Raw genomic sequence first — 23,551 nt, 5'->3', positions numbered from 1 at the left:
CTTCAAATTATCTTGAAAATTTACCTGGGCTTAAAAGTTATTAACACAGACACATGACCTTTATTGACCTTGACAAGTTTTGTATGAAAATTTTTCTAAAGCCAACAAGATAATTTGAAGATCTAGGTCTACTGACCTTGAAACTAGAATTTCGTGTAAAAGCCATGGTCACAGGCGAATTTCCTCTATTGTTCTTTGACAACTTTTGGCAAAATTTTTTTATGAGAATCAACTTTCTCAATTTAAAGTTTTATTAACTTTCTCAATTTAAAGTTTTATTCTATCTCTTACCTTTTAGGATCTAAATTGACTATTAAAATCAACCCAGAGAACTAGGTCCAATCTGATGTCAGAATGTCACCTATCAAATTCTGCAATTTTTGTTTAACTTGTTTTTTAATTGGTTAACTACAAAACGAGCTATTATCCATAATATATTATTAAAATGACCCACCCTGTATGCATTCCCTGTCATTGATTATTTTTTTCAGTCACTAGCTGATCGTCTAAATGCAAGTGGAAAAAAAACGAAGATAATTTATAAACATTTGATGTACCAAAAGATATGAATTTTCATACATATTTTTCTTCAGGATATAAGTGAAAGCTATTTAAAATCTCTTTTTTTAAATAAAAAAGATTATTAATAATAATATATAGTACATGAAAATTATAAGAAAGTTATCACTTTATCATTAACTTAAATAATATAATAATTATATAACATTTGATTCTAACTATACAAAAAATGAGTAACAACTCATCAATTTTTAAATTCAACATTTGTGTTACTCAGGAAAGAACAGGTTTATGATCTTTTTAACAGATCATATTTTATTATTTTTTTTTTAGTATTTGTGTAACGTAATCATAACGGGATACACCAGGTCCGTGCGCAAGGGAGAAGTTTTGGGGGACACAAAACTCCTACCATTGAGAATCTGTCCACATACATTTTGCACTAACAACATAGTACTGTAAATGCACCTATTTATGAGACTCATTTCCACTGACGAATCAAATATCCATACATATTTTGAGCTCGGTACATTCTTTGACTTTGTCTTTGAGTCGAGTACTTCAAACAGAAAACCAGAATCTTGGCGAGGCTATCAAACTTACTGATGCTGAAAAACACATTTTGAAAGAAGAGGAAACGTTGGAGAAGAATACAGGAAAGTTTTCAAAACGGTTTAGTCCTCGTTCAATATACATCGAGTTGTGGAGGAGGTCGATGCACACAGAGTTTTGGAAAAATTTTTTTCTGTACCTCGCAGAATTCATTTATTGAAAAACAGTGACTGAATTTCACATTTTGACCTTATTAAGTTTCCTTACTCGAAAAAAGAATTTCTGGTTTTTATTGACTTTATGACCTAACATGGCGAACAAAATTTTGAACCTCTCCCTTGGATAATTCCTGCACACGAGCCTGGGATACACAATTCCATAATTCCAACCACAACTTGAACAGTCTTTTTTTAATTTGAACAGTCAAAATATACAGTGTGTCCCCGGATAGAGGTAACTATACTTGTTAATTTTCTTATTTTGCATTTTAAGAAAAAAAGTCATTCTTTATAAGAAGTTTTGCATATTATGAAAAGTATGTAGGAATATTTAAAACTTCTTAATAATGTACAGGGTAGTCAAAAATTTGGAATCACTATTTTTATTTTTGGTAAACTACCCTTCGTTTTTAAAAGTTGACTAAATGTTACTAAGAAAAGTTACTCGCAATTAACAATTATGACTCTATACAAAATATCAAGAAGATAAGTGTACTTTAATTAGAGCATCATTTTTTATTTGAACAAAAGCTCTAATTATAAAAAAAAACGTAAGAAAGAAAATAATAATAAATCAATTAACATGTACTATCCGCGAATGTAATTTTTTGTGGACTAGTTAAGAAAATTAACAAGAAAATTTATTTTCTCGGATAAACATTCTCTAAGAATGGAATTGTCAAAGTTGGAAAGATCTTTTTGATATTTTGTTTAAAGTCATAATTGTTAATTTCGAGTAACTTTTTTTAGTAACATTTAGTCAACTTTTAAAACCGAAGGGTAGTTTACCAAAAATAAAAATAGTGATTCCAAATTTTTGACTACCCTGTACATTATTAAGAAGTTTTAAATATTCCTACATACTTTTCATAATATACAAAACTTCTTATAAAGAATGACTTTTTTTCTTAAAATGCAAAATAAGAAAATTTACAAGTATAGTTACCTCTGTCCGGGGGACACACTATATTTTCACCAATACTTTTATAAGATGCTATAACACATTCTCATTGAAACACAATAACCGTGTAATTATAATTTAAAAAAAAAATATGTATATAACACGCGCTGATGCCATTTTATTTTACATAATTATTTTCCATTTATAATAAAGATAAAAAGCCCGAAAATAATCGTTTGGTATTTTCGTGTTTTCATTAAATAATTACTATGTACAAATTTATTATACAGTTTTTATAAATATATATAATATATATTCATTTTATATAAATAGGCCATTATTTAAAGTAAACAAGCAATTTTATAATGCTCATTTTTAAGAAAGTAGAACAATTGTAATAATTGTTTACATAGTAAAGAGAAATAAAATATATTTCACCATTTTTAAGTTAGTAATTTCCAGGAGTAGCGCAACTTCGTTTCAAGAAGACTGACTCACCCAACTAATCCTGATGGTTCATCTATTCCTTTATTTAATGTTTTTATATCACGTGCAATACCACCGGGTTTACCTGGTGGTAAATTCTGTAATGATTCTTGTTGTTCTCGTAATTGTTTTCGACGTTTTTTACTCCATAACTCATGACAATCTTGCCAATGAGGTAATTGAGGTGCTGCCATTCTAGTAAAAAAGAAATATTTTGTGTTAAAAATTAACTAAATACTTATTCGTTGTGTGCAGAACTAAATTTTAGGGCCTCGTGACAATATTTATTACATTCTGTTTTCGAGAGAGCAAAAAACAACATACGTTGTTTTTATGGAAGATTATCGAAAGCAGTCGAATGATTTCAGAATCTCCCGAAGGTAAAGAACTGCCACAAGTATCACGTTCATTGGCCAAGCACTAGTCAACTGATGGAAGTTGATTGGCTAGCGCCACTGATACTACAATTTGACAGATACTGTGAACAGTATAAATTGTAGACACACGAAAGTATCATTGTGCAAAGTAATCACTAGCTAATTCTTACTGATGATGACTACTTGGTAGTCGAAAATACGTATTTTAAAAATACAAAAAACTGATCTAGGAAATTGGTCCAAAATTCGAAATTTATTTCGATATATCCTAGAGTTCTCATTTATTATCTTCGATAATATTTATATTAAAGACAATTGTTTTGTCTCAAAATTTGTTTATTACTCGAGAACATTTTATTGTCCAACTGTTATTCTGTCTAATGTTAACTAGACATCATAATGACTCCGTAAATTTCGCTCAGCAGGCATGAACAAACTTTTTTACACCTTGCCGTAGAAGAAATTTTTAGTTTTTGTTTTATTTACTTAAGGATTTCGGATTTACAGTTAACTACCCTTAGATTACACATACATTATTTCAGGAAAATTGTGAACTTAAAATATTTGCAAAAAAAAATAAGATCTATTAAAAAAATAAAATGACTTACTGATCAGGTTGTACATTTTTTAGCCAAGACGATTTTAAAGCATCTTCAGCTGTGATTCGTTTTTCAGGATCTAACTCTAACATTTTATCTAACAAATCTAATGCCGATGTTGGCATGAAAACAAATTCTTCTCGTAATCGTCGCCGGTGCATTTTTTTAGGTTTTAAAGTGTGCCACAATGGCAATTTAATAACAGACGGCCATACTGCTGGTGTTGGTGTACCGCATAGCCTCGAAATCATTTCTAATTGCATCATTTCTATATTAGCCTGAAAAAATTTTATTTTTAACATGACATTCTAGTCCAAATAACAATTTACATAAATATTAGTACAGTATATCAAATTTTATTTATTAATTAATTTGAAAGATATTCTAAGTTTGTTTAATGATGATCGCGATTCTAAATTATACTGTACTAATATTACGAGATAATATTATTAAAAATAACCTGAAATAATGGTTTTTTCCAAAATAATTCGCCTAAAATACAACCACAACTCCATACATCAATTGCTGGACCATAGCGTTCTTCGCCAAGTAAAAGTTCCGGAGGCCTATACCATAAGGTGATTACTTTATTAGTATAAGGCCTCTGTCTATCCTCAGCATTATAAAGTCGTGCTAATCCAAAATCAGCTAACTTCACTTCACCCCTAGAAAAATTGTAAATTTAGTTAAGGACGTTAATTTACCATCCTGTTTACATCCTGTTTTGATAGGGAAGCAGTATGTTAATGCATGTGCAGAACGCATGAGTAAATCTCTCATCACGCGATTAAGGACAACCGAACGGTTGACGCGAGTACTGAGTATTTTTTGGAAGTTTAGTTCATAAATAGTTTTTGTTTGGACAAATAAGTGCTAAAAATATTTTAAACAAGTGAAAACAATATATATATAATTATTGAACTTACTTGTTATTCATAAGAATATTACTACATTTAATATCTCTGTGAAGAAAGTATTTCTTGTGACAATAATTAAGTCCATCCAATAATTGTCTCATAATACTAGCATTGTTCATTTCATTAAAGTCAACCATTCCTGATTCTAAAAGTCCCATTAAATCATGGTCCATATATTCAAACACAAGATAAAAGGAACCTTTATCTTTTCGAAAATCTAAGGCATCTTGTTTATCAGTGACAATTTCACGTAAATTAACTATATTTTTATGATTTAATTGACGTAAAATTTTTATTTCACGAACGGCAGTGATTGGAAATCCTTCTTTTTCATTTTCTAATCTCACTTTTTTTAGTGCAACCAATTGTCCGGCGCGTTTATCACGTGCTTTATATACTTGGCCATAAGTTCCTTCACCAATTTGTGCAATTACTTCAAATACATCGACACAACGTTCACCCCAATCTTTTCCGCCCGTTGCAGACATTGGAGCTGTTGATAAATTTCTTGAACCACGACGTTTTAATATTTTTGGCCTCTTTAATTTAGGTTTTGGCACTGAACGTACTTTATCAGTTGATTTTCCTTTTACACCAAACGGTCGTGGCGGTGTTGTTGTGGCATCTTCTTCACCACTTAATTCTTCACTTCCAGGTACAACTAAAAAAATTTTTATTGAAAAATATTTTAATTAAAAATCATTTTCAATTTATATACAAAAAATGTTTAATAATTAATTAGTTTTTCATAGTTTCATAGAAAATGATAAGATTATTCTAAGTATAAGTTCATAATTCACTAATAATAATCGTCATTCGTTATGACATATTTTGAAATATTATGTTGAGTTGAGTGTGCAAAATTCGAGGATTGCATTTTGTCAATTAATTCTTGTTCAGAAAAACTTCTAGATTAATATTCCGGATGTTGCTAGAAACGCTATTGGTCCAATTTTTGTATATCCCTCTCCCTCCCTAGAAACAGTTAAATTTGTATCTTTTGAACCGAATAAAGGTATCCCACGTTTTTGGGTAATTTTACGTCAAAAACGTATAAAAAAATATTCTAAGCAACTTTTTCTAACGGTATTTTTTTTCGAAATCCCTAACTATCTCTGACGTTAGACAAAATTCCTATTTGTCAATTTGTGACCCATCACCTTGTATTTTCTGTCCAAATTTTCAAATCGATATTCCTATAAATAACGCAAATATGAGAGTGTCTTCATCTTAAATGCGACACACTGTATATGATTGTTTTTGCAATTAAAATTGTTAGTAAATAAAGCGGTTCGCAAGGTTATTTTTTACCAATAAGTTAAAAGCGTTTAATTTTAATTCTAAAATATATTCTAAAATATATAAAAAACATAATAGCGTTTCATCTAGGATTCTAGGCGTATTCAAATTGCCAAAAATTGTAAAAAGTGGTCCTTAATAATAAATTTACTCAATTTTTCTGCAATTTAAATATACTTAAATTGAACTTGATTATAATTTTTGTGTATTTTAAGCTGAGGCGAAATTGTTAAATAAAAATTTATATAGAGTATCTAGATTCCCAATGTTTATTAGCATTTGCGAAAAATTTAGGTAAAGTAATTAATCCATATAAAATTTATAATTTGATATAAATGGCGATTAATTAAAATGTTTTGACTATTAAATTTAGTGAACGGACATCAAGTTATGGGATTTTAATGCTAAGAAAGATTATCTAGCGATAAAAAAAAAGGACTTAAGGTGTTAGATCACATGGATATATAATATTTAACAGAAATGTTGTTTACACCTGACTCAAACAGATATGGTTAACATTTTTTTATTTGTGGCGCTGACATCTTAGCTTTAAAATCCCATAAAATAATTACCTACAAAGTAAAAAAAAAAATAACGATTTCATATATCAATTCAAAAATAAAAACTATAAATATTTTCCATTAAAATGAGAAAAACATATACAAATGAAAAGCAAATGTTAATGAAAAACATAGAAATGAAAAAGTAATCATGGGATTAAGTATTAATTAATTACCTGGAGGCATAGGTAAATTCATGATTCCTGACTTCTTGGGCGGAGGTGGAGGGGTCTTTGGTTTTGGAGGAGATGGTGTTCGGCTTGGTGGTGATTCAATAATTTCCAAGTCAGTAGGTTTAATTCCTGGTGGTAAAGGTAATTTAGTAAGACTCTTTGGTTTATTAGTGATTGTAGTCGGCGTAGGAAGTGTGCTGGATACTTTTTGTGAATCAGTAGCGGTTGTTAATTTATTTGTAATTATGGATGATGATGGCTGAATTGATATAAGATTTGCTGGATTTGCGGTAGTGAATTGTGCTGGTTTAGGTATTATAGGCATCGCACCTTGTTGATTTGTCGCTGAAGCCACCACCGTAGTTGAAACACCAGTAAATGAAGGTGGGATTGTGTTGATTACGTTAGGTGTAGTGGGATGTGATGATATTAAGGTGTCACTGGTAGAACAAACAATTGACATTGGTGGTAAGGGTGGTGCAGGTAAAGGATTTACTATTGCTGAATTATCCACAGTATCGATGGCACCCATTGAATTTTCATTTGATATATTCATCATATTATCCGATGAATTTTCATTACTCCTACTATCCACCATTTTATTTGGAACTGGAATGTCAACAACAGCAACATTGCTATCGTCATTACTTGCAAACAAATCAATTCCATTTTCTTTTTGTGAGTTACTTGTTTCAGGTTCAGATATATCCATTTCACCTTCACCAGTATTGGATGGAGTATTGGATTCAACTTTTGGCGTTTCATCTTTCTTATCCAAAAGTTTTTCTAATGCTAGAGCACGTTTATGCCTGTCTTTAACTAATTCAGCAAACAAGCTTGTATCGCTTATTTTTTCTTTTAATTTTAATGTTCGTGATGTGGGACTTTTTGGAACTCTTTCTGGACTGCGAATATCTCTTGACCTAAATTTTAAATAAAAATAAAATAATTTTTTTATTTTATCGGATCAAAATGTAATCAATTTTAACATTTCTATATAACAGCAAATTTTTGTTAGCTTAGTTAGTGAAAGCACATCCCTAATGTATAATAGTTGCTTCAGCTGATTGAATATTTCGTATGTATAGGTTTACATTAAAATTGGGAAAATTCTTTTTATAAAATATTAGAAGTTAGCCAGTTGTTTCGCTAGGAAATTTCAACTTGAAAAACAAAGACTCCTGTCCCCTTTTTTCTCAATTATATAGGTTTTAAATTTTGAAGTGGAGACCGATATTTAATATCCGAATAAAAATTAGTAAATTTTTAAGTTAGAAAGCGATTCTTTATAATATTACATATTTCGTAGGATAATTTTTTTCGAAAACAAAGCAAAAATTTCAATAAACAATTTTTATTCAAATGTAAATGGAGTCATTGGATTTTACGTAAAAATGTTTCCAAAACATTTGGCTTATATTTTATAAAAAGTAATTTTTTTATTTTAAAATTTCTTCTATCTCTTATCATTTGTGAACTTGAGTTGAATTTTAAACGATCCTGAAAGTCAAAGTTTTTGTAAGATGCAACCTTTAAGTAGAACAACTTTTAAAAAGTAGAAATTAAAATGATATCACTCTGTATAGATATATTTATCGTTGCCATGACATAGATAATTTATTTATTTTGGAGTTTCCATGGTAGGCTTATATATATATATATGTATTCTAAATTTTGTTTTGTTTTTAATTTCATTTCTATAGTAGCAAAGTTGATAATAATAAATTTGCTGGGTACCGGGACACAGGAACATTCCAGGAAATTGTGAAGCCTACGAGCTTGCCAGAAATGGCACGATGCTGCCAGACAGAAGCATCAATAAATATCCGGGAGTTCCATTTTCTAACGGCAAGTTACTCCTGAAAGAGGATATTGTAAAAAAAGGCCAATCTTAGATGGAGGGAAGAACGTACTTGTGGTACTACAAGACAGATATGGTCTGAGTACAATCGCAGGCGATCCGAAGTTCTCATATCACTTCCAAGGGCCTCTGTTCGCAAAGTTGTTGCGGCTATCACAAGACACTGGCTGGGCGGCAAGCATGCTGAACGCTTAGGCCTGGCAGTGTATCACGACTACTGCAGGAGCTGTCACAGAGATGACGAGGAGGAGACAATGTCTCATCTTCTCTGCCACTGCCCAGCTCTTGTCATGAGGAGATGGACTAACTTGAGCCAGGCTCTTTTTGACGACCTCTCCGACCTAAAGTTAGTCGACGTCAAAGCCCTCCTGCTGTTCTTAAAGAGCTCCAAATGGTTCATGGAGTAGTGGCCGGGGATTGGCCAACCCATTTACGGTATCACAACGGACTCTATGGTCTAAGTGTGTCCCACCCCAGGACAGCCACTCTAACCTAACCTAACGTAATACAACGCACAGTTGGCTCCCAAGAAACGTTTCTTTAACCATTGAATTTAATTTTTAAAAGCCGTCTAATTGATTTTCAAACAACTAACAAATTTTTGTGTGTTTATAGTGGAGTCAATGAGTGTTTTTACTTGGAAGTCCTCAGGAACAGCTCCGATTTTGATGATTTTTTTTTCAGAACGATTCTTTTTGTATATTATTTAAAATCAGAAACATTTCAGATGGGGGAAATAAGCTGGAGGGGGAATAGCCAATGTCGTGACTGATATATCGACTCCCAGCCTAAATCGCTAATGATAGAAGTTTGAAATTTCGAGAAGTTATTGATTTTATACTGTAAATGTCACATAAAAAAGGATTTTTCGAAATTCATCCCCTAAAAGGGTGAAATAGGGGATGAAAGTTTGTATGAAAATATATAAAAACCGTCATTTTTGAGTTCATTTCTTAACCGATTTTAAAAATTCTTTCACCTATATAATGCTACATTATCAGCAAGTAAAATGGGATGTATTTTATTCTCAAAAAATTTAGGGTTCCGTAGCAAAAGTTAAAATCAATTAAATACTGAAACCAACATTTTTGAGTTCACTACGTTACCGATTTTAAAATTTTTTTCACCTATAGAATGCTATATTATCAACAAGTGACATGGCCGAATGTTCTTTTCAAAATTATTCGAAATTCGCACTAAAAGTCATGGTCAGGACAATCCATTAAATAGTGAACATAAGGGAACTTAAGAGAATTGAAGACTATAACGTGGATAACTACTAGTTATTTATATTGTTTAAACAATATTTTTGCAACTTCAAAATTCATTCTTGCGTGATTTTTTTCCACGCACACCAAAAATTGATTTTAACTTTTAGTGCGGAACCCTAAATTTTTTGAAAATAAAATACAATATATGTTACTTGCTGATAATGTAGCATTCTATACGTGAAAGAATTTTTAAAATCGGTAACGTAGTGAACTCAAAAATGTCGGTTTCAGTATTTAATTGATTTTAACTTTTGCTACGGAACCTTAAATTTTTTGAGAATAAAATACATCCCATTTTACTTGCTGATAATGTAGCATTATATAGGTGAAAGAATTTTTAAAATCGGTTAAGAAATGAACTCAAAAATGACGGTTTTTATATATTTTCATACAAACTTTCATCCCCTATTTCACCCTTTTAGGGGATGAATTTCGAAAAATCCTTTTTTATGTGACATTTACAGTATAAAATCAATAACTTCTCGAAATTTCAAACTTCTATCATTAGCGATTTAGGCTGGGAGTCGATATATCAGTCACGACATTGGCTATTCCCCCTCCAGCTTATTTCCCCCATCTGAAATGTTTCTGATTTTAAATAATATACAAAAAGAATCGTTCTGAAAAAAAAATCATCAAAATCGGAGCTGTTCCTGAGGACTTCCTAAGAAAGCCTGTTTTATGTATTCATTGACTCCACTATTATGCAGCCAACCAAATTACCTTTTATAAAGAATAAAAAGAACAATAATAAAAATAAAAGTAAATACCTTGGCGGTGTTCTGGGACTAGATGGTCTTAACGGCCGTGGACTTCGAGATCTATATTTTCTATGTGATCGACTACTACTTGAATGACTATAATGTGATGATCGTGTCCATGATGGTGATCGAGATATTCGTCGTCGAACTCGTGCAGGACTTCTACTTCTTGATCTGGATATATGCCTTGGAATACGATCATGTATATGATCTCGTTCACGCCTGTATCGTTTATGGTAACTTTCTTTTTCAACTTTTCGTTTTTTACGTTGTGGCGAAATGGCATTGCTCCTACTTGATTTCACGAGAATAACATCCGGGCTTGGATTTCTATACGGTGATTTTACTGGCGAAATACTATTGCGATTCCAACCCGAATGTCTTGGTGAATGATCGTCCTCCAGCACTGGTGAAATTATACTATTTCCACGCAATCTAGGACTTGGTGATTTTCTTGAACTATACGATTCGTACGCATCTACATCAATAGCTGAATTCGATTCGTCAGCCTTCGGTGGAAGTATTGGTGTATGTGGAGATTCGTTATAACTCTTTTGATGTGATGGAATTGGCGGTGTTCTAGTTCGTGGTGATTCACTAATACGTCCACCTGTAGACGATAAAGGTCTCGCTTCAAAACTATCCGGTGATACTGGTGATCCTAACACACTTTTATTATCTGGTATTGCTGGTGAAGCCGGTCTAAACGGTAACGGTGATGCTGTTTCTGGTTCCCAATCACTAACATTTGATGGATCCGCTTCAACACCTACAGAACTTCTTGTTTGACCGTCTGGTGAAATATTGACAATACTATCAATACTAGTACTTCTTGATCTATGTTTTGATTTCTTCTTCTTTTTCTTGGATGCTTTTTTATCTTTCTTGTGTTTTTTTTCTTTCTTCCTTCGACGCCGCTCGACCTCCTCAATGTCATCTAAAACGGGTGTAGAAGGTGAAATAACATTCCGGATCAACTTCGGATCATAATGTTTAAGAAGACGCGATTCATCAGATGAAACAGAGTTTTTCCTTTCATGACGTTTCAATAAAACCGACGCCGATGTCGACGACGGACTTGGCGACGGTGTACGCGTTATTACAGGCGTTTCCACATCAAGACGATGTACACCTACTACTCGCGATCTAGTAGGGGAGTGATGGGGTGGTGGTACAACTAACAAATGCCTATTTGAAGGTAAAACTTTATAACTGCTACTTTCAATTAATTTACTACTATGTGGAGTACGACTATTAACTCTATGAACCCTATCAGACCTAATTAAAGAAGATTTCCCACTAATTTCACCGTCACTAACAGAAAAACTTCCTTCACTTTCTATCTCACCCGCTTCAGGCGCTGATAAATCTTCTGAGCTCACATCAGAATATTCCACTAGAGGCTTCACCACTGATGACGCGACCGACACATAATTTTCTCCACAACTATTTTCACGAGACCGCTTTTTCTTATGACTTTTCTTCACTTTTTTTTTCTCCCCGTGACGTTTACTATGTTTACGCTCGCGATCCATTATATAAATATAAATTCATGTCTAATAACACACCGCATATGAATTTTCGCACACAAATTTTATTAACTTAAAACACACATTCTGATCATCTGCAAAAAATCCAATACAAAACACATAACCTAAATTATAATTTTAAAAATAAATAATTAAAACACACATATGCTAATTATGAAAAAAATGTAAGTAAAATTTATTTATAAACGTTATTAAAAATATTGTCATCGTATTATCAATAAATTTTTATCTGTTTTTTTTAAATTATGATGAATCAGTCAGTAAAAAAGTGGTCCGCCATTTTTAAGGCTTGGTATTCCAGGATTTTAATAAAATTTATCCCAAATAAAACGCGACATTAAAAAAATCATTGGAAACTCACCTGTATCATGTAATATAACTATTTAAACACTGAAATTATTTAATTATCTTAATTATACGCCAATTTTATGAATTTTTATGCAATTGACGTTTTAAGTATTTTTAAAAGATCTCATTTTTCATTTATAATTATATTAAAAGAATATTATTTCTTTCTAATTATAATATATTTAATTCTTATTTAATATATTTTAATAATCATGCAATTCGATGGATTAGGATTCATGTAATTATTTTAGATTTTTATCGGACTAGATATTGCTCTGTGCTTGTCGATATTCAGAGGGTAGCCATTATAAATGTAGTCAACGTAACAGGATATGAATTACGTGACAAGATATCAATTCGCATTCTTTTTATAAAAATTATTCAATATTTCCCTTAAAATATATATTAATTCTATTTAAATATTAATTATTATAATAAAAATTTTCTAAATATAGTAAATCTCTTCATATAATATTTATTTAAAGTTAATTGTTGGGTATTAATATGACAGGAAGTTAAGTTGTTGGCGCTAAATTACTTTAATTTCAAACTAGAAAAAAATATAGTTAACACAATAAAAAGATTTAGGTTAAAAAAATTATAATTATTATATTTACCTATTATAAGAAAGATTGATTTTATAAAAAATAAACCTCTATTTATTTTTTAGAAAATCGTTGTAAACTACGATTTTTAAGTTATCTAACATACCTCTTATTCAAAATGGATTAAGGGGCTATAGTCATATGAAGATTATCGACATTTTTTTAAACAAAGTGTTTTCTATGTTGCCCTCAATAAAATGACCTGAAAATTTGCATGCATGTTCCAAATGATATTACAAAGGAGATAATTTTTCTTGACTAATTGTTATAATTATTTTTTACTTTATTTAAATTTATAAGTCAGAGTAGATTATTACGATCGGATGTCGGACTACATCTTTATGTAACTTATGATTTGAGTAAAATTATTAATAATTTTATCTCAAATTAGGCCAGGTCGTTGGTGTTTGTTGAAAATATTATTTATATGTAAGAGTAGATTATTACGATTGGATGTGGACTAACATTTTAATGTAAGTTATGACTTAGCTAAAATTATTATTACCAGAAAAATTTTGTATTTTAAATTGAAAAAAAAAATTAGAAATCTGCACATGACAAAATACCAAAATATCTGCATAAAGGTTCGTTTCCATATTATATATATTATTTGCTTGTTACTAGATGTCAGCAATAGGAAAAAAACATGGCCGCGTCCCTATGAATAATAAATATTATTACCCCTTAATCTTATTCAAAAGTTAACGAAATTATTTTGAAGTTCTAGATATTCAAATCCGAAAATAAATAAAATCTAAAGGTTGTTAACGAATTATGTGATTTAAAATTTTTGGAAATTATGAGTGAACATAGATCGTATAACATTAGTATCGAAAAACCAATTTATATAACTAATAAAAATATGTTTTCACCAAAAAAACAACAAAACAAGTTAAAGCGTAAAAACAAAACAAACGAAAATGAACGTGATACACCTAAAAAGAAACGAAAATTATATTCATCTAATTCTGATATTTACAGTGATAAAAGTGAAACTCCAAGAAATTCTTTTAATTCTGCGAGTGAGTACATAAGATTCAAACATAAAACCAGTACAACTTTAAACCTAGACAATAAAAAAAAACCTTACAATAACGTACCATCGAATCGAATCGGAAATAATTCTTTAAAAATTGATTTAGAATCTTCACCAGGTCACAAAAATGACCAGGATTCAAAATTATCATTTTCTAAAACATACTCTCCCTTAAAAAATGTTTCAAAAGATGATATTTTAGAAAAATTACATTTTAAGATTTTGAGCAAAATTTATACTAATAAAACCGAAGGAAAACAAACGTCTCAAAATATACGAACTGAAAAGAACATTCAAACAAATATTAATTTAAAATCCTCACCTATTAAAAATTTATCGGCCAAAAATAAATTAGACACAAAAGTATTCATTTCTGAAGATAGTTCAAAATGTGAACCAATGGACAAAAATGTGGGTGAACCAAAAAACTGTGACATTTTAAGTAAAAATACTAAAAGTAATGTAAAAGAAAAGTTTTCCAAAAAGGACGTTAAATCTTATAAATCGTTACTAACTGAAAATAATATTGAAACCAAAATTAATTTACAAAGTGTATCAAATGAGAAAAACTTGTGTAACCCAAAATATACAAAAAGTGAAACCAAACAGAATAATGTAGAGGATAACACATTCAATTTACTTCAAAGAAGAAAACAGTTATTACCTTCGGAACAGAGCAGTATTCAACCAAAAACGTCGAAATCCTCTTCTACTAAATCATCAAAAATCGAAAAAGATTCAAAATTACTTTCTATCGATGATAAATTTAATTTTTCATCAGTTAAGGAAATCAAGAAATTAAATACAACGCCTGTTAAAGCTCCGAAATTATTATTATCTGCTACTTCTACTAAACTAAATACGAAATTTTTACTTTCCGATCCAAAATGTGTATCAAACGATAAAAACTTGTATGACCCAAAATATTCTGATATTTTAAGCAAAATTTATACAAAAAGTGTAACCAAACAGAATAATGAAGAGGAGAATACATTATTTACGTTACTTCAAAGAAGAAAACAGTTATTACCTTCGGAACAAGACAGTCAATCGAAAAAGTCGAAATCTTCGTCTACTAAATCATCAAAAATCGAAAAAGATTCAAAATCACTCGACTCTATCGATGATAAATTTAATAGAAAACAGTTATTACCTTCGGAACAAGACAGTCAACCGAAAACGTCGAAATCGTCGTCTACTAAATCATCAAAAATCGAAAAAGATTCAAAATCACTCGACTCTATCGATGATAAATTTAATAGAAAACACTTATTACCTTCGGAACAAGACAGTCAACCGAAAACGTCAAAATCGTCGTCTACTAAATCATCAAATAGAAAAAAAGATTCAATATTACTATCTTTCGATGATAAATTTAATTTTTCATCACCAAGTTCATCACAAGCTTCAAAATTATTATTTTCGCCATCTAAATCATCAACCAAAAAATCAAATTCAAAAAAATTACCTTCTGTTAGAAATCTAAATTTTTCACCAGCTGAAGTATCAGTAAAAGAGTCTAAAAAATATAAACACGATATAAAATTATTGAAAACTGTTGGGAATACTCCGAAATGTATATCAAATGACCAAAATGCTTTTTTAGCGTCGTTGTCGGATTCAGTTTCTAGTTCCGATTCTCATCCAGATGCATTAATTTATAAAGAAAACTTCAAAGAAACAAGACAAGAATTAACAGAACGTTTATTTAACTTATTTAATACAGAAGTATTTGCGAATAAAATTCCATCGAATACAACAGTCGAATGGAGTAATCGTATGGTAAGTTCAGCTGGATTTACACATAATAAACGTGCGGTAAAACTTAAAAGTGGTGAACAAATATATTCTAGTCGTATTAAACTTAGTACAAAAGTTGTTGATCGACCATCACGTTTACGTGATGTGTTAATACATGAAATGTGTCATGCAATTACATGGATTGTACACAATGTTAAAGATGGACATGGAACGTTTTGGAAAACTTGGGCACAAAAAGCAATGACAACTTTTCCAAGTTTACCGGTGATTGTTCGTTGTCATTCGTATGACGTACCAATGAAATACACGTATCGTTGTAAGCAATGTGGTTATAGTTTTGGACGACATTCGAAATCAGTTAATATTGAACAGAAATGTTGTGGATATTGTAAAGGACGATTCGAAATTATTTTAAATAAAAGTTAAACGAGTTTATATTTAATAATATTTATATTTAATAGGGAATATTCATGTATTTTTTTTATATTTTTAATTCATTGTTTATATCGTTATAACAAAATAAAAAATATTTAAAATACATTATAATTTTCAGATATTTAAACGCAGTTTTTTGGCGCTCTCTGTTGATGACGTATAAGTACGTGATCTGTCAATTTTTTACAGCTCAATGTATAATTTTCACTTTAAAAAAATGAATTTACAACACAGAATTTAAACTAGTACTAGTTTATAGTTGTACTAGTACAATTACAACAGTTTATTCATTTCATGCTATATATCCGACACCACTACTTTTACAGTCACATTCATCAGATATTCTGCCCGAACAATGACAACTACCTTGGCAACTGCAATCTTTGCTTCCACCACCTTTACAGTCACATTCATCAGTTATTTTACCTGAACAATTACAACTACCTTTGCAACTGCAATCTTTGCTTCCACCACCTTTACAGTCACATTCATCAGTTATTTTACCTGAACAATTACAACTACCTTGGCAACTGCAATCTTTGCTTCCACCACCTTTACAGTCACATTCATCAGTTATTTTACCTGAACAATGACAACTACCTTGGCAACTGCAATCTTTGCTTCCTCCACCTTTACAGTCACATTCATCAGTTATTTTACCTGAACAATGACAACTACCTTGGCAACTGCAATCTTTGCTTCCACCACCTTTACAGTCACATTCATCAGTTATTTTACCTGAACAATGACAACTACCTTGGCAACTGCAATCTTTGCTTCCACCACCTTTACAGTCACATTCATCAGTTATTTTACCTGAACAATGACAACTACCTTGGCAACTGCAATCTTTGCTTCCACCACCTTTACAGTCACATTCATCAGTTATTTTACCTGAACAATAACAACTACCTTGGCAGCTACAATCTGTACTTTTTCTGTTTCTGCTCTCGGCACCTGTTACAGAAAACATAATTTAAAAAAATAACTAAAATTCCAACGTCGTCTGAGTACTGCAGAATGATGATTATAAGAGGAGTAATGCAATTGGGTTCCTAGTACCTACAGTTACAGATAAAATCTCGTTACCTGAAGGCAAGGGCGTTTTCGGTAAAAGGTTGTGTTATAAGGAAATTAAATTACAAGATTCTGTCAAAGTTCGAGACAACATAGAAAGTACACTCTACGTCTGACTCCCTGTGGGTATCTACAGGCGTAAATAACATAAGCAGAGTTTTTATCGCTCTCCATACATGTCCTACTAGGGACAGTAGGAGAACATCAAATTTATGGAGATGGTAATTCAATCAAGAATGTCATATCAAAAAACTCATTATTCATTTAACTGTTCCATTCGGTTCAATCGCGTATAATTGAATGATCTAATTGTGGCTATGTATAAGATGAACTGTCCCATGTCCTGCGTGGAATCTCAGTAATCAAAGTGGGCTCGTCGTAGCCATTAGCTGATTCTGTCAATAACGACACATCAATTACTATTGGAATGCTAGCCTCATTTCCTTAACGTCAGATTTAACCAGGTATCTAGATCAGCTTGACCGTACTATTCGTACCATTAAATCCCGTTCCACATCCACAACCACTACTGCCACAGCTACAATCACCAACTATTCCATCTGAACAATGACAACTACTTTGGCTATTAACACTTGCGCCTGCTGGTACCACGACACCTAGATATTGCAATAAACATGTTAAAGATTGATAGAAATTATCAGTTCTACTAAATCTAATTATTAGTAGATTTCGGATAACTTTCTACCTTGGTTAATATGATGTCAGGATTGATAAGTATTAGTTGCATCAATTAATGTTTTTACTCTGGAGTCAAAGTTTTTTGTAAAATCAGAAACTTTTCAGAGGGTAGAAATAATCGGAAGGGGAAAATCTGGGCGTCGAATATCAATCGAGACATTTTAGAAATGAATTCTTGAAAAATCTAGAAAATATCTTAATAAATATGATTTTATCATTCGGAACCTCTTCGTTATAAAAAGTGTTCTCCTTTAAAGCATGTTAATTTAGTAAACAGTAGGGATTTTGTAAACAGTAGAAGTAAGACTAAATCAATTTATTCTTAATAGAACTGACAATATATTTTTTTCTTTAAGATACATCGATTGCTGATACCAACTGAGCGATAAGTTAAGCTAAACGTAGCTATTCTTTCCCTGGCAAAGTGCAATCAATAGCATTATTGATGAAATAAATTATTATATACAATAAATATTGGTCAATTAAAATGAAAGCGCACAAATAGATTGAGCTTCAATCAATATATTACCTGATACAAATCCGGCACTGCTTGCAGTAGTAGTGCCACAACTGCCAGAACCAGCACTTGGAACAATTTGACTAATTCCTTGATCAAAAATGGGAACAGCAGTATAAAATGATATCATAGAGGATACAAAACAATAAATCACAAATAATTTCATAATGGAATCAAATAAATCTTTAAAAATAAACAAGTGAAGTTTAAAATGAAATATTTTTTATATGAAAGTAAAACCAATTTAATTTATCAGTTTTTTTCATGATATCTTCATAAAATTAGTTAGAAATCGTGATCGACATTTTTGTAACGAAAAGGATATAAAAAAGAAAATAAATTTTTTGCAACACGACCAAATACTATATATATATATGTATACTATAATATTTGGCATGGCCTCTTTGTTAAGAACAGGACGATAGAAGAAAGTGTTAAAAGCCCACCATTCATTGCCGAGCCGAGCCCACGTGGCGAACCCACGAGCTGCAATTTTGGCTACATATAAAAATAAACTTTTAAAAATATTTTAAATGCCTATCTGTCTCTTAATATGTATATATATGTCACGATAATATTGTAAAATTGTAAGTTTGACTTCCAAAAAAATGGACCAAAAACCATCCCAATGAGTGCTAACTCGACTCAGACCAACTAAACATAACGCAATGAGTTGATTTTCGTTAATAGGTGTTGTCGAGTTAGTGCTAGTTCGAGTGATTTTTGGTAATCAGTTTACAATCTGACGGTAATGGCAATATATTACATTGACATACATTACATATAATATAGAGGAATGAGTGTGACTATCCATGAACTTGATTTACCCAACAGATTAATACCGGCAAGTAAAAAATTAAATCAATAATTTTTGGACTTAATAAGAAGCCATAAAATATGAAAATTTATAACCCAATCATATTATTTTATATATCATTTTCATAATTCATATTATTTTCTATCAAATAATATTGTAATATTCTTAATAAATAATATCATAAAATTTTTGAAATTATGGATCTCTTTGATAGTTTGTAGATTTTATAACCAATCTACGTAATTGCCAATTGCACATGAGAGTGCTAAGATGGAATTAGAAGTACGAACGATGTGAGTACTTTTACCATTCGAGTGTGTAATAGATAATTCATACGGATTTTAACATGTAGGCTGAAGTAATGATACTCGCTGATAATGTAACTTTCTATAGGTGAAATAATTTTAAACTGTCGTGGAATTATTGTTAAAAACTGTTAAGAACCAAAAAAAGGTAAGCAATAACTGTACTATGTGTTAATCCAAGTTATAAACTATCTGTGTTCCAAATTTCATCCAAATCCGCGCAATAGTTTTTGCGTGAAAGTGTACAAACATCCACCCACCCTCAAAAATTTTGGCAATTATAATGATCCAGTGTACTTATGTAAATCGTAGAGGGGTGATCCAAAAGTTTTGACACTAGATTTGTTTATTCATTCATTCAAGGGTGTTATTAGGAGACCTTAAAAGACTACGTTTTTGCCCATATCTTGCGTTGGCATATAGTACATATCCCACGAGTATGTGAGAGAGAGGTGTTCTAATCATTTTTACTTTAGCTAAATTTTCATGAAATCTCTGATTAATTTTCGAAAAATATTCTAGGAGAGTCCAAAAATTTGGAAAAAATGCAAACTTCAAACTGCTTAAAATATGTTTGAAATAGATCTTTTCATACTTTTTCAGAATGTTTTAGACTTACTCATTCTTCTAGAATTGTTTTTTAGAACACTGCAAGACTAAATTAGACTATTGGCAAAAAATATTTCCACCAGACTGCAACTAACTAAGTTTTACTTACCTCTACGATATTTTTGATAAAAACGTCTTAAGCTCAAACCATTCTGTACACTGTGTTATAAAAGTAACGTTTCTTAGTTTTTCCAGATTAGCATTTTTTTGAAAAATGTTTCAAACCAAAGTTTGAAGTGTGCAAAAAAATTTAATTATTGAGTATTGTGTGACCTTGGTAGATAAATATTATAAAGGTCTAAATTCGAAATAGAAAACTCAATTTTTATCGTCAATTCGTGTAAAAAATATAGAAAAAACATATTTTGTTTGAAACATTTTTTGTAAACGAAAAATTAGAAATCGAATGCACATGTAATACCTACACTGATATATAAATGACCTTTGACGTTCTATTAACTTTTTTGACTCTCTTGCGTTATTACGCGTGGGTATGTACTTATCTCATTACAGTTTTGGAATCGATGTTAATTTTTGGTATTTAATTCTCTCAAAAATAAAGCTTTTTACAAATTATTGATGATTGATTTTATTTGTTAGCCTAATTAATAAGCATATCAAAACTATATAAGTATTCTTTCAACTTTACTTTTTAATACAAATTTTCAAAGTAGTTTTAACATTTGCCTTTAATGCCATGATTGCTACCAGCAGCATTGCTGTTAGCTGCAGCATTAGCAGCTGCGTTGGAAGAGCTGGTAGTAGTAGTGGTACTTGAAGTAGAACTTGAAGCTGCACTTGCTGCTGCAGCACTTGCTGCACCAGCCGCACCACCTGCTGCACCACCACTTCCATAACCCAATCCATTGCCTCCATTACCACCTCCATTGCCTCCATAACTCGCTCCATTGCATCCACTTCCTCCACCATTATTTAATCCATTTCCTACACCAGCGCCCACACTACCAGCGCCATAACCACCACTACCACAATTACCACCGTTACTACCCGTTGGTACTACACCACCTATTGCAGAGAAAATAATATTTGATAAAATGTACATCCATGTCTAATGTAACATAGTTTAGTAATTAAGTAAAGTAAAGTAAATAAAACGAGAACTTTTCAAACGGGACCAAATGAAAGTGTTAAAAGATTTCCAGCTTGCTGGAAATTAATTCCTCAAAATGCTTTACTTTAATGCTGGATTCTATTTGATTAGTCATCTTGATTTATAAAGAACATAAATATTGAAAAAAAAGTACGGTTTCTAAATAAAAATGTGGATCATCAATTTGCTCTAGTAACTATAGTAAACCTTAAATTAAATCGATTTGGCTTTACCTTTGAAGTAGTTTTTTTTTTTTTGAATATCTGAATACGAGCTACACGTTTTTTCTAAAATTTTCTATGTTAATCATAAATACCCAGTTCTAAATCTCTTATCCTACGATTATGATATAAAGATTTAAAATGTTTTATGAGCAAAATAGTACTTAGACAGTAAATTCTCTCTAATATTACCATCAAATTAGATGAAATTTATTTAAGTGGCTTAAAACATCTATGCCAAGTATTAGCTTTTTTACGTGTAGATTAAATGTTTTCATATGCGCAGAAAAAGTGCCAAAGTTATCGGACGAATCAAAGTTAATGGAACAATTCAGTTTTATGACATGTTTTAAGAACGAAAAGTGAAAAGTTTTTGCAAAAGAATGACCTAGGGCTTAAAAGAAGGCAGTTTAAGTTTTCGAATGATATAAAAAAATTTCCGCCAGATGATTATTTTAAAAGGTACAGGATTTTAAATCCATAAATGTTAATTTTGTTTGGAAAGCGAATATCTTGGTCCATAAAGCTCGTATAAGAATTTTTACAGTTCATTTTCAAGAAAAATAAACGAACCTTAACAAGTGAAAACAAACATTTGATTGCGTTAATTGTTCAAATACCCTGTATAAAAAGTGTGGTATAAAAACACAATTATGGCGGTCTTTCGGCATTTATTATTATTTGCTTAGCACGCTATAAAAATTTCAGCTTGATATCTCTTTTCATGTTTGAGTTATCGACAGACAGACAACCGGAAATGGACTAATTAGGTGATTTTATGAACACCTATACCAAAATTTTGTTCGTAGCATCAAGTGTCACAAACTTGGGACTAAACTTAATTAGTATACCTTGATATATATTACATATATAACAGAGTACCTATAAAAATTTGGTACGCTTCTAACCTTTACATAAAATTTAAGGATAACATTTCTCACCCTTTCAACTCTCCGTGCAAAGAGACAAAGAGTGATAAAAATTTTTTCTCCCCTTCGGGCGAAAAGCACCAACTTTCGTTCTGCTCCGTTAACCGAAGTTGCCGCATTCCGCTTCAGGCGATAATGAACATGAGATCTGAGACTTTCTTTACTTTTGCTTCCTACATGTGTAATATACTATTGAGCAATAGATTCCAAAACTAGAAAGTACAAGTTTTCTAATAAGGATGCCTAAAATATGCCAAATTCTGTTTTTTTGGCAGTGAACACCTGCCAAGCTGCGATTTTCTTAATAAAATGGTCTAAAATATTAAATTACAAATTGATAGCCTTGTAATAAGCAGGTTTCTCCGGCCGCTGAATAGCTCTCATAATTAAATGGCCATGTCGTAGGTTTTTTTTAAACTCCAGGAGTTTTTGTCAGTAGGTACAGTTGTAGAATATCTAATTAATATCACACTCACCAATAACGTCTGAAGGAGCAAAAAAAGAACCAATACTCTGCAAATTAATTAAAATGAGAATACATATAATGTTATACAATTTACGACTAAATCAATTTATGATATTATTTTTACCTGGCATATGCCATTAACGGCACTAGAAAGACCTGGAAATTATTGATGGAATAAATACATTATACACAAAATAATTTTTGAGCAATTACAGATTGGAAGACATTTAATATTACATGGTACAAACCCGCCGTTGCTTACAGCTTTTGTACCACAGCTACCGCATTTATCATTTCCGCAACTTCCACCACCACCTCCACCGCCGCCGCAGTTACCACTTACAGGGACTGGAATAGGCCAGGTAGGAGAAGAAGTAGAAAATGATAGTAAAGTGAATACTAAAGTACAAATCACAAATATTTTCATAATGGATTTATATATTATGAAAATTTTTAATTAAAAATTAAATATTTTAGAAAGTAAATACTTAAAATACTTTCAAAGTTTAAAATTGAATTACTTTTATTTGAATGGAAAACGTTTAATTTATATCAATTTTTTTTTTCATGT

General features: G+C 31.0%; 4 protein-coding genes across 7 annotated transcripts; 1 reads left to right on the top strand and 3 right to left on the bottom strand.

The window, feature by feature from the left end:
- Positions 1-2,525: 2,525 nt before the first annotated feature.
- On the bottom strand, positions 2,526-12,543 carry LOC123294683 (cyclin-dependent kinase 12). Of its 4 annotated transcripts, XM_044875793.1 has the most exons (8): positions 12,406-12,541; positions 11,843-12,118; positions 10,504-11,431; positions 6,605-7,524; positions 4,579-5,230; positions 4,113-4,317; positions 3,662-3,930; positions 2,526-2,871 (listed from the first exon to the last, which is right to left on the bottom strand). In XM_044875793.1, exons 2-8 carry the CDS (start codon positions 12,027-12,029, stop codon positions 2,685-2,687), a joined length of 3,348 nt encoding a protein of 1,115 aa, XP_044731728.1. In that variant the 5' UTR covers positions 12,030-12,118; positions 12,406-12,541; the 3' UTR covers positions 2,526-2,684. The 4 variants fall into 4 exon arrangements, with proteins under 4 accessions (XP_044731728.1, XP_044731726.1, XP_044731727.1 ...); XM_044875791.1 differs by having other exon boundaries at positions 10,504-12,123; positions 12,409-12,543; XM_044875792.1 differs by having other exon boundaries at positions 6,932-7,524; positions 10,504-12,118; positions 12,406-12,542.
- Positions 12,544-13,772: 1,229 nt separating this feature from the next.
- Positions 13,773-16,214, top strand: LOC123295847 (inner centromere protein A-like; the record flags this gene model as incomplete). The annotated part of the gene is made up of 2 exons (XM_044877309.1): positions 13,773-15,262; positions 15,386-16,214. Coding segments are annotated over exons 1-2 (2,295 nt in total), but the record flags the coding sequence as incomplete, so codon positions are not given.
- A 158-nt stretch (positions 16,215-16,372) lies between these two features.
- LOC123296409 (keratin-associated protein 5-5-like) lies at positions 16,373-18,695 on the bottom strand. Its single transcript, XM_044877874.1, has 3 exons — positions 18,535-18,695; positions 17,804-17,923; positions 16,373-17,186 (listed from the first exon to the last, which is right to left on the bottom strand). Exons 1-3 carry the CDS (start codon positions 18,686-18,688, stop codon positions 16,522-16,524), a joined length of 939 nt encoding a protein of 312 aa, XP_044733809.1. The 5' UTR covers positions 18,689-18,695; the 3' UTR covers positions 16,373-16,521.
- A 2,071-nt stretch (positions 18,696-20,766) lies between these two features.
- Positions 20,767-23,487, bottom strand: LOC123296408 (glycine-rich cell wall structural protein 1.0-like). The gene is made up of 4 exons (XM_044877872.1): positions 23,218-23,487; positions 23,105-23,136; positions 22,991-23,027; positions 20,767-21,279 (listed from the first exon to the last, which is right to left on the bottom strand). The coding sequence occupies exons 1-4, from the start codon at positions 23,405-23,407 to the stop codon at positions 20,930-20,932; spliced, it is 609 nt and encodes a 202-aa protein (XP_044733807.1). The 5' UTR covers positions 23,408-23,487; the 3' UTR covers positions 20,767-20,929.
- Positions 23,488-23,551: the final 64 nt, after the last annotated feature.

This window comes from Chrysoperla carnea, chromosome 3 (genome assembly GCF_905475395.1).
Source record: "Chrysoperla carnea chromosome 3, inChrCarn1.1, whole genome shotgun sequence".
In the NCBI taxonomy this organism is placed as follows: Eukaryota; Metazoa; Arthropoda; class Insecta; order Neuroptera; family Chrysopidae; genus Chrysoperla; species Chrysoperla carnea.
Note: the sequence above shows the minus strand (reverse complement) of the source record. Positions and strands in the feature narration are given on the sequence as shown.

What these genes read in the sequence shown, in the direction of transcription:
- LOC123294683 (XM_044875791.1), bottom strand. Translation starts at nt 12,029, where the DNA reads ATGGATCGCGAGCGTAAACATAGTAAACGTCACGGGGAGAAAAAAAAA. An exon ending in GAATTTACCTATGCCTCCAG is followed by an intron (nt 5,231 to 6,604) that starts GTAATTAATTAA and finishes AAATTTTTTTAG; the next exon opens with TTGTACCTGGAAGTGAAGAA. An exon ending in AAAAATGTACAACCTGATCA is followed by an intron (nt 2,872 to 3,661) that starts GTAAGTCATTTT and finishes CTTTTTTACTAG; the next exon opens with AATGGCAGCACCTCAATTAC.
- LOC123296409 (XM_044877874.1), bottom strand. Translation starts at nt 18,688, where the DNA reads ATGAAATTATTTGTGATTTATTGTTTTGTATCCTCTATGATATCATTT. An exon ending in CAGTGCCGGATTTGTATCAG is followed by an intron (nt 17,924 to 18,534) that starts GTAATATATTGA and finishes TGCAATATCTAG; the next exon opens with GTGTCGTGGTACCAGCAGGC. An exon ending in ATGTGGAACGGGATTTAATG is followed by an intron (nt 17,187 to 17,803) that starts GTACGAATAGTA and finishes TTTCTGTAACAG; the next exon opens with GTGCCGAGAGCAGAAACAGA.
- LOC123296408 (XM_044877872.1), bottom strand. Translation starts at nt 23,407, where the DNA reads ATGAAAATATTTGTGATTTGTACTTTAGTATTCACTTTACTATCATTT. An exon ending in CCGTTAATGGCATATGCCAG is followed by an intron (nt 23,028 to 23,104) that starts GTAAAAATAATA and finishes ATTAATTTGCAG; the next exon opens with AGTATTGGTTCTTTTTTTGC. An exon ending in TGCTCCTTCAGACGTTATTG is followed by an intron (nt 21,280 to 22,990) that starts GTGAGTGTGATA and finishes TCTCTGCAATAG; the next exon opens with GTGGTGTAGTACCAACGGGT.